Source organism: Acomys minous (assembly GCF_964271855.1).
Source record: "Acomys minous genome assembly, chromosome: 15".
Lineage (NCBI taxonomy): Eukaryota > Metazoa > Chordata > Mammalia > Rodentia > Muridae > Acomys > Acomys minous.
In genome coordinates, this window is record NC_140497.1 from 7,784,850 (window position 1) to 7,800,769 (window position 15,920).

Below are 15,920 nucleotides of genomic sequence, written 5' to 3' on the forward strand. Positions count from 1 at the left end.
GGTTAAGGTTAGAACTGGAATTTGTTTAGGGTTTTTGCTAGGTATAAAGTTTTGGCTAGGGCTTGGGCCAGTATTAGGTCTAGGATTAGTGTTAGGGCCAGGCCTATGGTTAGATGAAGTGTTGGCATTTAGTTTGAGTTATAAGGACACTTCTGGTTTTTGTTCTGTTTTGACATGTAGGATTGGGTTAGAGTTAGGTTTGTGTCTGGGTTATGGTCTATAGTCAAGGTTTTGGATAGGGTTTTGGTTATAGTTAGGGCTAATATTTGGATTAGGGTTAGCACTGGGCCTGGCCCAAGGCCTAGTGTTGGTATTTGAGTTAAGATTAAGTTTTTGGTTATAGTTAAAGTTAGGGATGAGCCAAGTGTGGTGGCACATGCCTATAATCCCAGCATGCAGGACAGAGAGGCAAGTGGATCTCTGATTTTGGGGTTTGCCTGGTCCTGTGTAGAATAGCCAGGACTACACAGAGAAATCCTGTCTTAAATATATATAAATATATATTATATAATATTTATAATATAGTATATAATAAATGTACTTATATTATAAATAAATAAATAGGACATAATCATATATAGTTGGTTAGTTAGTTGGTTTATATGTGTATTTGATGTTAAGGTTAAGCTTAGGTCTACAGCTAGGTCTAGGGTTATGGTTAGGGCTAGGATGCAGGCCTATGGCTTGGTTTTTGTTTATGTTGTTATTGGTGTTGTAGCTACAGTTCACATTGGAAATTGGGTTCAGAGTTATACTTAGGATTGGCATTAGGCTTAAGGTTATTGGCGGGCCAAGGGTAAGGCTATGGATAGGGCTGGTGTCTGATTGTGTGGTGTTGACGTGGAGGTTATGGTCAAGATTAGGGTTAATTTAGTGAGTCTCAGGTCTAGGGTTAGGATTGAGTTAGCTTCATAATTGTATGTAGAGTTTTTGGGGCTTTAGGGCTGGAATTGGTCTGGTAGTTCTGCTTGTAACTACAGCTAAGACCACAGACTTGCAGTGCTTGGTTCGGGGGCGTAAGGCCATGTGAAAGAGATGACATGGGGTTGGGGTTTATGGTTTGTGTTAGGGTTCAGTTTGACAATGTGGTTGGGGTTAAGATTAATGTTAAGTTAAGGTCTGGGGTTAGGGCTAGTTTTGGAATTTGTGTCCAGTTTATGGTAGATTTAGGGCTGTGGATAGGACTATGGTTTGGTTTAGGTTTGGTGTTGGTCTTAGGATGAAGAAAGGTGACATTTTATGTGTGGTTAATGCTATGGCTATCGTTTGAACTATGGATGTGTTGTAGTCGTTAGGATGAGGGAGAGGGCCAGGGCTGGGCTTAAGTTTTGGTTCAGGAAATAGTGTTTGGTTATATATTTTTACATTTAAGGTTATGTATTTTTGGGAAGGAGGTCAAGACCACTTCTAGCTTTAGGTTTATAGTTGGGGTTTATGGTAAGGCTTAAGGTCAGTGGTCAGGCTGCCTGGAACCCCATTCTTCCCTCTCCCATCAGGAGTCTAGTGCCCCAAATGCTCCTGGATTCCTCTGGTCTGGAAGCTGAGAGCTTATGTGGCTCCTTTACTAATGTCCCATCAGCCTGCCCTGCCCCAGTGGTGATGTTCATGGCTGTGGTTCTAACCTATGAGGCTTGTTGGTTAGACATAGCTCTAACTCTGTCGAATGTTCCCTGACCATGGCACGATGTCTTGGGCTGTTGCCTGGCAACAGTTTCTACGCAAAGGTTGCTCTACTGACTACGGATCTAGCACTCAACGATGGTCTTTTAAGTAGAGCTATAATCCTCGGGGGTGATCACCTGACTATGGTCTAACACGCTGTCACTTGGTCATGCTCTAGCAATGAGGGCAGTAACTTTGTTCTCCTGCTTGTAGCACAGAGTCCTCCCCTGCCTACTACGAGTTCGTGGGTGTGCGTAGCTGCCAGGATGTGATCCACCTGTACCGGCTGCTCTGGGTGTCCACGGTGCTGAATGTATTGGGCCTCTGCCTTGGCATTATCACAGCCGCAGTCTTAGGGGCCTTCAAGGACATGGTAGGTGGTATCTTTCTACACGTTTCCAGCCAGTCAGTGATAGCCCAAAGCTCAGGGCCTTCCCCTTCAAGGGCTCACGAGCATTCTGCATGTCAGATAGCAACTAGGACGACCAGCCACTTGCCCAGAAAAACATCACCTGGCAACCTGCTGGGTGAGTCTTCTCCTATCCTCGTAGGCAGGCAGACCTTGTAGCCATAGACAAAACTCACCTCAAAGCTACTCTGTCCCTGTGGGGTTCATGAATGCCTGAGTGTGGTGGGTCTGGGCAGGGCTTGGACCTCATTTTAACAAGCTGCATGAGAGGTGAAATTCACTCACCCACTTCTGAGGCCACCCTACTGAGCCTGCCCTTCATTCCTGGGTAGACCCTCCCTTCTCTCAACCCTCCAGGTTCTTCCAAGTCCACACGGCTGGAAAACACATCCCGGGCGATCCTTGCTTTACTCGCGCTGTGGTCCCAGGGGCTTTGGCTTTTGGTTGCTCTCCTCAGCAGCCTCCCAGAGCCTCTGCTTAGCTCTTCGTTCTCAGGTTTCTTGTTACCAGGGAAACTGAGGGGTGTCTGGGCAGGACCTGGATTTCCGTCATCTGGTCCTTGGGCTCTATGAGGCCGTCACTTCAGGCTGCAGGTCCGGATGGTGACTCCAATGCAGAAGCCATGTGTAGGGGATGCTAGAACTTTCTGTGAAGTCATGAAAGGAGGATTGGCCTACTCTTCAAGGCTTGGGTTAGCACTCCCCACAGGGCCAGGCTGCAGGTCTGAGTACAGCCTTGGGTGAGTGTGAGGTACAACCAGTTGGGTGGGCGTTCCCCTGACCCGACTCCTGCCTTTCTCCACAGGTCCCTCTGTCTCAGCTGGCCTATGGCCCATCTCCACCACCTCAGATCCTCTACAACCCCGCGCAGCAGATCCTGGCCTACGCCGGCTTGTGCCCTCCATCTATGACTGTGCCAACCTGTTCCTCCTACCCTCTGCCACTTCAGGTAGGTGAATGTTACCTGCCGGGGTCGGGCAGCGGTTATTTCCGTGGGCGTCTGAGTAGGTGGGGGAAGGGCTGTGATCTAGAGGATGGGGACTAGGATCATTATGGTCTGGGTCATGTCATTTTCAAGGCTTGTTGTTCATGGGCCATGAGAATGTTCTTTCAGTAGCTGCCACTTTTGGCCATGAACTGGGACCATACAGGCCACCAGCTGCCAGTGTTCTGCACACTTGATGCCAGTGAATATTCTGAGTGGAGCCAGGTGCTTGCCAATATCTGTTGAGTTTATCTACAAAGTTAATTCTGTGGAGTTCCTGTGCTTGGTGCTGTCGACCCAGCGGCCATCAGGGCTGGGATAAGACCTTGCTTGAGCAGGGCTTTGTCCGTCCTGTTTGCGCTCTTGGCTTTGGCCTGCTCATGCCCTCTGAAGCTCTGGTGGCCATGGGTAAAGGGGCCCAGTTGTCCAGTGGTCCTGTACTGACTGGGCTTGGCACTGTGGACTGGTGGGGCTGGGATCCTCTTGCTTGTGTCTTAGCACTGTGCTGTGTCAGGCAGGCCATGGTCTCTACCTCCCTACGCAAAGACCCCTACTCGTGACAACCGAACCATCTGTAAACGTTGCCCAGTGTCTCCTGTGGGGAGATTGAGATACCAGGTCTAGACAAACCTCTCTAGATGGGGTGATGCCTGCTCACACAGCCTGCCTGAAGGTGGCTTGTCCGATGGCACTAACAGAAGCAGTTAAGAGGCCCAGAAAGCTGTGATAAGTATAGCTCTGTGTCATCACAATATGTGGAGATGAGTTTCGTTGACCTGTAGGCCCTGGTGAATGGGGTGAGGTCATATGCTTTAAAGTCACATGTCCTCAGGGATCCCCGGGGAGACCTCTACCTAGTGAGCCATACTACCATGAGGCGAGGCCTTGCCAAGCATGATGACTATTTTGGGAGGGCATGAGTGTCTGGCTCCAACCAGCTTGGATGGAGAGAGCTGTCCGAGCCCTAAGGCTGACCCAACATAGTAACCAGATGTGAGCAGCACTTGGGAGGCTTCTGAGCATCTAGGCTCCATGTTTGTGAAGTGCAGACAGCAGCATGCAGAGCTGGAAGAAGACATGGGACCCTATGTGCAGCTCCATTGTGCTTTCCGGGCTCACTGGTGCCCTGGATTCAGAGAGATGAGGTCACTGTACCGCTGCTCCACCCATCCCTGCAAGGGGTGGGTCCCTTTTCTCTGTACCTCAGCTTCCTCTGCTTATGTGGCAATGAAGCTTGGGCTGAAATCCCTGGACCATTTAGGTCCTTTGGCCTCTGGAGCAGGGATGCTGCGGTGTTGGGGAGCAGGTCTGGTCTCTCAGTGTGACACACCCCCAGTCTGTGCTAGTGGGGATTTTCAAAAGAGAACTGAGCCTTCACCATTGGAGGCACAGGGGCCCCAAATCGGGGAACATAAGGCCCCTTGGGGTGAAGTCTGGCTCAGGACTGAATCTCTCTTCTCTGGAACATTGGAAGCAGCTACGTCTAGGGCCAGGAAATTAGATGGTTCTGGTGATGACTCCAAGGGCATCTAAGCTGGTGGCACCAGCGGAAACAGCTCTAAGGCCTCTGCCTTTTTCTGGAGCTTCCTGCATTGGCTTCAAGAAGGATCTCCTTGGTCTCCATCCCAGGAAGGATGCTATCGCCCCAGGCTGCCCCTCATCCTGCGACCCTGCTCTGCTCTCCTGGTCTTTTGTCAAATCCACATGTGAAAATTATAGGACTTTCTCTGGGTAAACCTGATGGGGCTCTCTTAGCTGGTCTGGCTGCCTTTGGACACAGATAGCCACCAAATCCCATAGATGCCAAGAACATGGCTCCAGCCTGTGCAGAACAGTGTCTTCTCTCGGGATACCTGATGCTCCACGGAGGACGATGAGGAATGAGCAGTCCCATTTCCTCCCACCTGGTGTCTAGGATGTTTGGGCCAGTCCTGGTGCCTTTCTGCCTCTCAGTCTCGAAGGCCTGACTTAAGAATGGACCGGTGTGGAGGGGCTGCCTGCCTGCTCTCACAGAATGAGATCCCTCATGAGCCGTGCTTCCATGTTGCCCATGGAAAAGGACAAATGGCTCTGTGGTGGTGTATAAGATACAGCCCTTCACCACAGGAACCTGCGAGATGGCCTGACACTCCCATGGGTGCTCCTTCTCCTACCTTCTGGGACCTTCGCTATTTGCAAGGTGGAGGCCTTCCCTTCCCTTCCAGAGGAGGCCTGGGAGTCCCGTCCTCTGGGCTGAGGAACTTTCATGGCAGCACGTGTGGGGGTATAATTGCACATAGTAGTAATCCGATTTCTGTGGGACAGGCAGACCGGATGAGCCATGTGTCCCCTAAGAACAACAGAACAAATGCTGTCTCTCTCCACTGGCGGACAGAGATATTTTAAGTGCCCTGTTGACGTCATTAGCAGCCAGCAAACATCCCTGCATGATAGGAGGGAGTGAGGTGGCTATGTGGGGGAGGGGATGCTTTGTGAAGTTAGTCGAGAGAAAAACTTTAAAGGGGCCTGCGCCTAAACGCTCGCTCTGTGAGTCTTGGTGGTTTATCCTGAGGTTCCTGGGAGCTTGCTCTGGTTGCTAAGGGCTGGCTCCATGGCTTTGCATTCACTTATTTTTTAGAAAAGAGCAGAATGCACAGGGTGAGAAGCTAATCCTAGTGGGCCTAAGAGGATGGTCTCTGGGCATGCGCTGGCCCTGTGCGCAGAAGGATGCACACTCAGATTTGAGAGAGAAGCAAGAGAAGACGGGAGAGCTGACAGGTGGACTTTTTGTGACAATTGCTTGTCTCTAGCGAGGGAGACACTCTAAGCTTCTGCTCTTCCTTGGAAGGAAGTGATGGTAGGAGGGACAAGCTGCCAGGTCCAACTCCAGCACTGGGACGACATGGCCAGCTAGTTGCTCGGGAGCCCCAGATGCAGCCAGTAGGAGCATCACATAGCACACAGGAGTCACTTTAAAAACTCACTTCAGAATTCACGTTATTTATTTATTATGCTAATTTTAAGTTTTAAACTTGATACTTAAGAAGGGAAAAGAAAAAAAAAGAAAATACTAGAAAAGATTACTTCAGATCTGTGTTCCTCAAATTTCTCCTCTCACATTAACTCATCCTTGATCTTGCGTGTCTATTGGGATACTTCAGAGATACAGTCCCAGCAGATGTGTGTGTGTATGAGATTTATTTTAATGATTGGCTCTTATGAGTGTGGTAGAGGCTGGTCTGCTGTCCTCAGGACCAAGGAAGTACTGCTGGGTCTATAACCCATGGCCACACTCAGGCTGAGTTCCTTTCTCCTTGGGGGGCGGGGTCTCTGCCTTTTTTTTCTTAAGGTTTGCAATTGACTGGACCAGGCTCCCCAACAGTAGGGAAAGTGCCAGCTTCCTCAAAGTCACTGTTTCAGTGTTAATTACATCTGAGAAAACCTTCCTTAAATTTCTAGACTATGGCTGACCATGGTTGATCACAGCCATATTAACTACCATGCTGTGTTGGAGATGTTAATGTCCTCGCTCTCTTTAGTGAGTGTCAAGGACCTGGCTGTAGGTTGTCCCTGACTCTTCTAGTCACTACTAGTGGAAGAGGACTTGGCTAAGTGGGCCCAGGAAGTGTGGAGTTTGGAGAGTTTCCTCTGCTGTCCCAGCAGCTTTAGAAGCTGTTTGTGCCAGTCAGGCACTGTCCAGACTGACACTTGACCTCTCTTGGCTATTCTAGGCTTGGTAGGCTTTCTGGGGGCGCTTGGGGGAGCTGGTGGCTCCTGGTCTGGTAGGGTGCTGGGTCAAGGTGGTGCTGGCACACGTATATTCTGGACAATGTCACAGAGTCCCTCACCTGCTGATCGAGGACGCCTCTCTGTTTAATTGCAGCCCTCCAGTGCCCTGCCGGCCTCGTCCTCTGCTGACCTCTCTCTGCCTGAGGACACAGAGCATCCCTCCCAGGGCAGCTCGAGCCGCAGGCAGTTGCCTAATGCTCCTCCACTCTGCACACCAGCCTGCTTCCTCCCAGGGGAGAAGCCTCCCCCCTACGCACCCTGACAAGGAGTAGGTAGCAGGTTAAAAAGTAACTTGGCTTGGGGGGGTCTACAGAAACACAACAAAACCAATAAGGCCATGTATAGAAAAGCCCACTTCCGCAGCCAGCCTTATAGAGAACTCGGGAGGCATTGCAAAGCTGTCACTTCCCTTGGGCGGGCCCTCTGCCACCACAGGCCAGGACCCGAGGCAGAAGCAGAGCCACCTGACTGGCCCCCCCATAGCACCTCCATCCACCTCTCCCCACATGAAAACCAGCAGCAAACCGTATTAGACCCCAGCATCACCATCCAGAAGGGCTTCTCTGCATCTGCCATCACTCACAGCCCTCCCCAGACCTGGCTAAGTAATCAGTTGTTATTATCCTGCAAAGCGAAGGTAACCCGGCATTTCTCTCCGTGATGATCGGTTTTTTAGGAAGTGCATTACAGATTGACAGACTTCTGTGGCTGCTTTATTCAGCCACTGGGTGGCCACTGGGGCCTGCCTTCCCCTCTTCTGAGGTCCAGAGCTTGCAGGCTGAGGTGTAGGACCAGCCAGTGAAGATACGGCTCCTGCGCCCCCTGCTGGCCAAGAACACTCATTTCCACAGATCGCACCGGAGCAGGCTAGAGAGCTTTTTCCTGCAGTAAGGCTGTCTGCACAGATGTGCTGCAAACCCAAGAGCTGATCACTGGTCCCCGAAGTGCTGAGACAGCTACTGCCCTGAGGACTGCCCACTACACACTACCCGTATCTTTTTGCAGCCCAGGGATGATAGGATCTTGGTTTCTATCTGATGCTGACTGACCTTGGATCCAGCGCAGTTTTAGTTCCCTACGTCCCCCAGGAGCCTGGCCTCAGCCACCCTGTGACCCTGGACCAATATCAAGTAATAGTCTGCTGACTTACATTTACACCACTGTATTTACCAGGATACTTGACTCCTCCTAGGACCGACCACAGTCTCACAAGCAGTTGTGAAAGTCTCCTTAGAGTTGTACTTGGAGGCAACAGGCCAAAACCCGCTCTGGACTTTGGAGGAGGCCTTGGGCACTGCTCCTCAGTGGGGTGAGGGGTCACTTGGCTCTGTCCCCTGCCTTGCATCTACCCAAGAGAGAGAGTTAAGCAACTCTCACAAGGGGCACACCACAATGCTGACTATGGAAGTTATCCTGCACGGCAAAGGCAAGATTCCTGTTCCTTGTGGCGGTGAGGTTCAGGAAGATGAGGATGACCAGAGGCACAGATAAGCATCCTTGATGAAGACACATACAGCAGGATGCCTTTTCCCTCAGGATTGGGACAAGGGGTGCCTCATCTTGTGATTGTACAAAGAAGACCCAAATTCTGGAGGCTGCTGGAAGCAAGGGTTTCCAAGGCAACAGAGCCTCCCTGGTGCAGGGCCCCACACCTCCTTGATAGTATGGCACCCTAGGTTTTTCTTTTTCCCATAAGTCCTATGTCCTGGGCCCAAGGGGCTCTACCTCCGGACTTCATAAAGCTGGCCCTAAGGCCTTTGCAGAGCAGCAAACCTGCGTGTCTGGGAGTAGAGTCCACGTCCACGGACACCAAGAACTATTAAGAAACATTGCATTCCCAAGGTCAATAGTTTTGCTCATTGCCACAAAAATGCCTCTCGTTCCTCATCCCAGCCACAGAGAATGTAAGGTCCTGTACCCCAGTCTCCAGGACAGTTGCTACAACTCACACCAGATGCCCCGACAGTGCCCTCGCCTTTGTGTGGACAGGGCTGGGAGGCCATCTGGAGCCTGAATGCTCAGTGGCTCATTCCTTGATGGCTCTGCCTCTTTAAATGTTGCCCAAGGGTCTGCTCTGTGCTTGGCTTCTGCTCCGGCTGGTGAGATTTGCTCACGGCCGTTTGTCTTGTCACCCAATCTATGGATTGACTGGAGATGGGGTGGTTTCTGGGTCTGCATTACGGTATCCGCTGGCTGCTCACATAAGTGTGTGGGAGCACGTATGTGGCGGGCCATGCCGCACGGGTGAGAGACACTGAGCTCTTCCACCTTACCAGATCAGCCTGGCTGTGTCGGGGTTCCTCTTGTACATCCCCCCTGTGGGCCTCAGAGCAATTATAGCTTTGCCTCTCAAGACCCAGTAGCAATCAATAGCTTGGTAGTAGATGGCATTTGGTGCAGAGGCATGCCTCTGTGCGTGTCCCTTGTTGATCAGCAGAGGGCGTTCTACTGGGCCTGTGTGAGTCTCTTACTGCTCCTCTCTTACTCTGCCTGTTGGGTTTGCAGGAAGTCACTGTCCATGCTAGACAGGGGACCGTGATCCTGGTGTCTCCAGTGTGTTTAAATGCCTCCCACTGTGTTTAAATGCGTGACCTGCAGGCTTTGTGAGTTTTGGAAAACACAGTGAAATGGTCTGCCCTGAAACAGTGGTTTCCAAAAGGTGACTTTGCCCTACGGACATTTGGAAAGACCTAGAGACATATTTGTCAGAGTGTGTGTCTGTAAGATGGGTGTAATGGAGCCTGGGGGAAGATGGGGTGCTGAAAAGGTCCTGCACAGGCGGGAAGACCCCAGGCCCAAGAAAACAACCTCAAGGTTATAAAGAAAACAATACAAAAGAAATGGTCGAGGGCCCTCCTTGGGAAAAGAGACAAGTCTGCAGTCAGCTCAGACCACAAAGACCGTACAATCCATTCCAAGTCTTCTTTCAAAGTCTGTGCCATCCGCCCTCCTCCAGGTTCTGGCTGCCCCCCTTGGGCCCCATAGTTTGGCCACCTAGACTTAGGGAAGAGAGACAGACACCCATGGTAGGCAGCTGGCAGATGCATTATGGTTTTGCTTGGTGCCAGCCAAGGCTAAGGATGCAACAATAGAAAAGAGCCGTCTGTGTCTTCCCACACAGGGTGGTTGCCTCCCCAAGGCAGATAAGGAATGTGGAGTATCTGGCTCCCCCATGAATGTCTGTGTGGTTGAGTTCCAAAACCAGCATTTGCCCTCCTCTCTTCTTGGCCTCATGACCTGGAGAGAACTGGGATTGGTTGGGGGACATCTGTGAGAACATTCCACAGTTGCCTCCAACACAGGGGAAAACCACTGAAGGTCTAGGGGACGCTGCCTCACCAGCTGAAGACAGAGCTGACCCCTAGAAAGGCTGTAGGCTTCTGAGGCTGCCTGAGGACAAACGGGGCCAGTGAGGGATCCTTGAGGTTCTGGGCTGGACTGTACTTCCTGGAGCTGTGTTGAACAGTGCTGTTCCTGTCCTGGCAAGGCCAGAGCTTACAGGATGCTAGGGGTAAAAGCCGTGGCTCCCTAGCTTTTTTCCTTATGAGGAAAACTGCAGCTTGAAGACACTCAGCAAGCTCCTGCAACCATGTCTCCTGCAGCCCGGGGAAGGTACGGGGCCCTCAGCTCTGCTCATAGGCTCGAAGCAGAAGACTAGACTTTTTTCTTTTAGGTGGGACAGAGACAGCCAAGAGACAAATGGCCGGTATGGGGAGAGATGGGGGGGACTCTGTAAAGGCGCCACCCCTATGTGGTTGCCAGGGTGTAGTTTTAAGAAGGGCTCTCTATGTGTGGGGCTGGTGGTAGAGCCAGGCAGGACGGTCTCCATTTGCAGGGTAAAGCAAGGCTCTGCAGTTTGAATGTGAACCCTGGCTTCAGCCCTTGCCATGTGAGGAGAGGGTCCTAGGGCAGTCCACAGCTGCCTGGCCTGGGGCACAGGGGTCCTCAGGAAAGGCTCATCAAACTGTGGGTCTATGGCCCAACGCACCCTCATTACCCGGAAAGCACCTCAGAACTGAGAAACCTCCGGCACAGACAGTGATCAACACAGGGTTAAAAAGGTTTCTGTAAATATTTTATTTTCCATATTTTAGAATCAGAAAGAAGCATGTGGTAATAAAAATAATAGAGAATTATTTTCTTCACATCCACTCTGCCGCAAGCTGCCAGCCCCTCCAGCCAGCTCCCACCAGGCCACGCGGCTCTATGATCAGCCGCTGACCCCGGTACCAGTCCCATTATGTACAGATATGTTACAAGGCAAAGGAAGATCTCAAGAAAAACCCACTCCAGTGTTGCAGGACCCGCACGGGAGGAGCCAGTGCTGGGCGTCTGTCACTCTGCGTCCTCTTCGTCTTTAGGGGCACAGTCCTCTCCAGCACAAGTGCTAGAGCAGCTTGGTTTAGGGGGTGGCTTGCTCCACAGGTGGGCAGGAGTGGGAGGTGATGTCACTGTGCTTGTAGGAGGCCTCGTCCAGGTCCAGGACCTGCCGGTTGACTTCCAGGGTCATGCATCCTCGGTAGAATGCCGTGACGGGTGCAGAAGTCACCGGTACGTCTGAGCAGTGGGACAGTTGAGCACTGAGCTGACAGATCTCAACCCAGGGTGCACCATTCTACCATTTAGGGCCATCCCTGCCGGAATTCTATGCAGGGATATGTGTTCCTTCCCCCTGTCTGTTACCATCCCATGGGGATACCAGGCATAAGGCATCCTTAACCCCCAGGGATGCATGCACATGGCCTACCAAGGAGCATCTTCCCATGCTTCATGGCCTCTGCCTATCTCCCTGGATTCATATCAGTTAAAACTGAATAGATTGTTTCTGTCAGGGATGTTTGCTAAAAGGACAGCCCTGCACATCAGTACTACCCCCTGCACCAATCCCGCCTGTGGGCCTGTGTAAGCAAGCAGGATGCCATTGGCTGTTACTGCTAGCTTCCCCTGGTAGAGGGAAGAAGGGCTGGCAGTCACTGTGTCAGCTACAAAGGAGGTAGATGCCTGGCAGTATTCAGGTGCCCCACCCGACTCTGCTAATCCTCCCCGACATCACTTCTCAATGGGTGACTCAGAGCAATGCCGGCTCAGAGGAAGGAGAATTGAACTGGTCAGACCCCTCCCTCCAACTGTAGCATAGAAGCCATTGGCTAAGTCCAGCTGCATTTATAGTTGCTGTAACGAGACCCCTGTCTCACAGCCCATGCGCGAAGCTAGTCAGCTAGCCTGGCTCTCGGGATGCCCACCATGGTGACTAGATCAGGGAGCTCTTACCTGGCAGGCCTCCAACAAAGGTGAGCACAGAGCCTTGAAGATGTGTCCCAAGTGTGTCCAGTCTCTCCTGCAGCTGGGCAGCGCTCACTTCGCTCTGGCCCTTGGTGCCATCCACTTCCAGGGTGGCCTCACCGTCACGCAGGGAGACAGTGACTGTGTGTTCCTGGCTGTCACAAACCTTGATTTCCATCAATGCCAGGGCAACATCCTCAACTGCCAGGACCACCAACTGCCGGGGATACAGAAGCATAGGGGTTACACAGGGGTCAGCATACCCCCGTCAAGGCTGGCCCACCCCCAGGCTCGCTGTCCTGTCCTGCCCCAAACACTAGCCACTTCTTTGGGTGTATGGTGGCCCTGGCTCTGAGGATATCTAGGAACCCTGGTGCCTTCTCCTACCCTGGGGCTCAGTTTCTCTGCATGCAAAGCAGGGAGCAGGTGGAAGGTGACAGGAGCAGATTGCTCAGTGGTTGAGAGGACTCGCTACTCTTACAGAGGACTCGGGTTTTCTCCCAGCATCCACAGCGCTCACAACCATCTCTAACTCCAGTTCCAGGGGCTCTCTCTCCCGGTAGACTGTACATATACAATGCAGGCAACCCCCACCCTCCCCCTGCCAAAAAGAACCTTTTAAACTCCCTTGGAAACTGTGAGGGCTTGGAGTCATCCCTACCCAGCCTGAGCTGACTTCTCAAAATGGATGTGGCAGGATACAGTTGTCAACCGTAGCCCTGGGGTACCAGCATTAGGGAAGAGTGTACACACTGCCTGCCCTCCCCGGGGTGAATAGTCTTTGCTGGCAAGAGCCTTGGGCTGTTTATCACACATGCCAGGGATGGGGCAGGATGCCCTGCAGCACGAAGCCTAGGCCCCTTGGTGGCACGCATCATGGTCCTGTCACTAAGCTAAGTAGCCAGCAGGACTCTATGGCCTGGATGGTTGGAGACAGAAACTCTCTTCTCTGACTCATACTCCTTTTAGGAACATGGAGGTTTCCTCTCTTTTCCAATAGCTCTTGCTCCATCATAAGATAGGGGGAGTCAGTGGCCTCACATGGTTACCTGGCCGGGGGAGCCACCGGACAGAGTCTGCAATGAAGGGCTCCGCAGAGGGGCAGCTGGATGCAGGGCCTTACCCAGCATTATCATCTGCTACCCTGTCAGAGCTTATGGCGACGGTAGTGGAACTGACTCTGAAAGAAACTGGCAATCCCAGCGTGCTAGTGACACTACTTGACTCTTGCATGGTTCACTGCTCTGTGTGCGACACCCCACTCTGTAGTCTAGCAGTAGCTCGCTGCCGTGCCTGTGTCACTACATGGCAGCAGCCATGTCCCCAAAGCCAGAGGGTGCCTAGCTGTGTTACTCAGACCTGGGTAGAGACACTTGGTGTGGATAGGAGTCTCCAGGTCAGGGAAAGGTTCAGGGGGTGGGGAGGGTGGGGGTGGGGAGGGGTGGCCTCCAAGAAGAACGAGAGTCTCCCAGGGTGTTCCAGAGGCCAAAGGAGGCTTGCTCGGAGCCCAGGCCATGCTAGTTAAAGTTGGCCCTGAGGCTCCTTTTTTAAGCCTTTTTTTGGTTTTTTGAGACAGGGTTTCTCTGTGTTAGCTTTCGTTGTCCCGGACTCACTCTATAGACCAAGCTGGCCTCGAACTCACAGAGATCCGCCTGCCTCTGCCTCCCGAGTGCTGGGATTAAAGGCGAGCGCCACCACGCCGGGACCCCCGAGGCTCCTTTCACTCCTACCTGCTTCTTGAGCTTCTTTGTAGAGTGGTAGTCGACCAGGGCCACGGAGAGGAGGACGACATGGTTGTCACCCACCAGGGCTAGCAGCACCCCCGTGTCAGTGGCGGGGCGAATCCGAGCCACGACTTCCACTTCCCAGGTGGTTTCCGTGCCGACGTCCAGCGATGTTCGGGCTGCGATGAAAGCAGCGCATTACAAGGCAGTACAAGCGCCAGAGAGGCGAGAGTGAGGCCGGGAGAGCGACGAGGATCGGCTCTGCGTGCTCCGGGAAGGGACCGCCTGGTAAGAAGGCAGCTGGGGAGCAGGCAACAGGCTGTCCCTTAGGAGCTGCGGAACGGGGCTGAGAAGATTCCCAGCACTCAATGCAGACTGTCAACATGTGGGCACTGGGGATGCCTCAGTGTGGTTGCTCCCCACTCCCAAGGGCCCTGTTGATGCCCGCCCCCACCCCCCCAGGTAACGAAGACCTATGCGGGGAGCCATCGCCTCCTTGTTCACGCTTCTCCCCCTGCAGAGTTCGCAAAGCGCCGTCCATAGCTACAGCCAATGTGTTAACCTCCCTTCTGTCAGCCCCAGGAGATCCCACAGCATGCAGATTACAAGGCCACACCCCAGTGGGAATGGGAATAGATGCTGTGAGAGACAACCCTCCGGCAGCCCCCGTGGACGTCTGAGGTCTGGGCTTAGCGTTCCAGAGGCTCACGGACTTATTTCCTTCCACACAGCGCACACAGGTGCCTCCTGTCTAAGATGCTGCTGGGTGGTGACACCTTCATGTCATCTGTATCTGAGGCCATGCTCCCAAGTGGAGGGGTGGGTTCTGGTTTTTCGAAGGTAAACAGCTTGTCTTCCTCACCACATGGGAGTCCTCCACTGATTAGGAGGCAGGAAGAAACCCTTGATATTTAAGTCTATAAGTCACAAAGAGCTCCATTAGAGGGAGCAGCTGTGCCAGCCTCACTGCTCCCTATGGTGTGTCCGAGGGCTCTGAAACTGGCCCTGGTCACCCCTCCCTACCAACAATTGTTCAAATTAAGTACTCTATCCTGCCCTAGATGACATCCACAGGGGTTAGTTCTCAATAGCTTGAGTGTGTGGACACAGATGGCAGAAAGAAAGCACTTTGCCAGGGCTGGAGAGATTTCTCAGAGGTTAAGAACACTAATTGCTCCTCCAGAGGTCCTGAGTTCAATTCCGTGCACCCACATGGTAGCTCACAACCATCTATAATGTGATCTGATGCCCTCTTCTGGCCTGCAGGCATACATGCAGGCAGAACACTGTATACATAATAAATAAATATATCTTAAAAAAAAAAAGTACTTTGTCATGATGGAAGCGGTCAAGTGTGCCCTGCCTGGCTAGGTTTCTCTGCATGGTGACTCATCAGGTATTGCTATTCTTTCTGAGAACTTTAGGGGCCCAAAATGACCCTCAGTGACTGCTGTATTGCCAGCCTGTTCTACAAAACAAGTCCAAGACAGCCAAGACTACACAGAGAAACATTGTCTTGAAAAAACCAGGGGGTGGGGAGCAGCAAGGGGGAGGAGAAAAGAAAAAGAAATTATGGGCTCTTGTTTAAGGGAGCCTAAGACCTGAGTGGTCTACCCTCTGCCTCCTTGGTCATCCCCAGGGGACTGTCAGATACAAGTTCCAGCACTGGCATGTCCACTCATCAGAGATGCAGACCCCATTCGTCTTCCCTCCGCTACCATGTCCTTGAGAAGCACAGTAGGACACACTTTTGCCAGGCTTCTTCCTGCTTTCTCTCCGTATGAGCCTGAGTACCTGCTGCAGGGCCCCTTCCAAGTGTGGTAAAGACCCACACTCCTCTCTTCAAGCTACATCCGCGATTGCTAAGCCTCGTGACGTCACTGACCAGCGAGGGCCCGATGCACTTCTGAGCATTGTCACATGCATTCAGACATATCCAAGGCTGACCAAGTGTTCTTCCAGGTTCCACCCCCCCCAGCCCCCCACCACACCCCCCAGGCCTGCCTATCCTACGGCTTCCAGGATCCCATGTCTCCATCACTTCCTCTTCCATACCTTACTCTATGTGACGTCCAGATATTGGCCTGGGA

At 52.3% G+C, this 15,920-nt stretch overlaps 2 protein-coding genes across 2 annotated transcripts in view; one reads left to right on the top strand and one right to left on the bottom strand.

The window, feature by feature from the left end:
* Positions 1-8,664, top strand: part of TMEM255B (transmembrane protein 255B) — a 29,600-nt gene extending 20,936 nt beyond the window's left edge. The window contains exons 7-9 of the mRNA XM_084760445.1: positions 1,876-2,035; positions 2,876-3,019; positions 6,918-8,664. Coding sequence (XP_084616571.1) covers positions 1,876-2,035; positions 2,876-3,019; positions 6,918-7,085 — 472 coding nt within the window. The 3' untranslated portion in view covers positions 7,086-8,664. The remainder of the gene's footprint in view (positions 1-1,875; positions 2,036-2,875; positions 3,020-6,917) is intronic.
* A 2,212-nt stretch (positions 8,665-10,876) lies between these two features.
* GAS6 (growth arrest specific 6) overlaps positions 10,877-15,920 on the bottom strand; it is a 29,919-nt gene continuing 24,875 nt past the window's right edge. The window contains exons 13-15 of the mRNA XM_084760444.1: positions 13,837-14,009; positions 12,095-12,323; positions 10,877-11,380 (exon numbers count right to left, since the gene is read on the bottom strand). Of these exons, the coding sequence (XP_084616570.1) occupies positions 11,226-11,380; positions 12,095-12,323; positions 13,837-14,009 (557 nt within the window). The 3' untranslated portion in view covers positions 10,877-11,225. The remainder of the gene's footprint in view (positions 11,381-12,094; positions 12,324-13,836; positions 14,010-15,920) is intronic.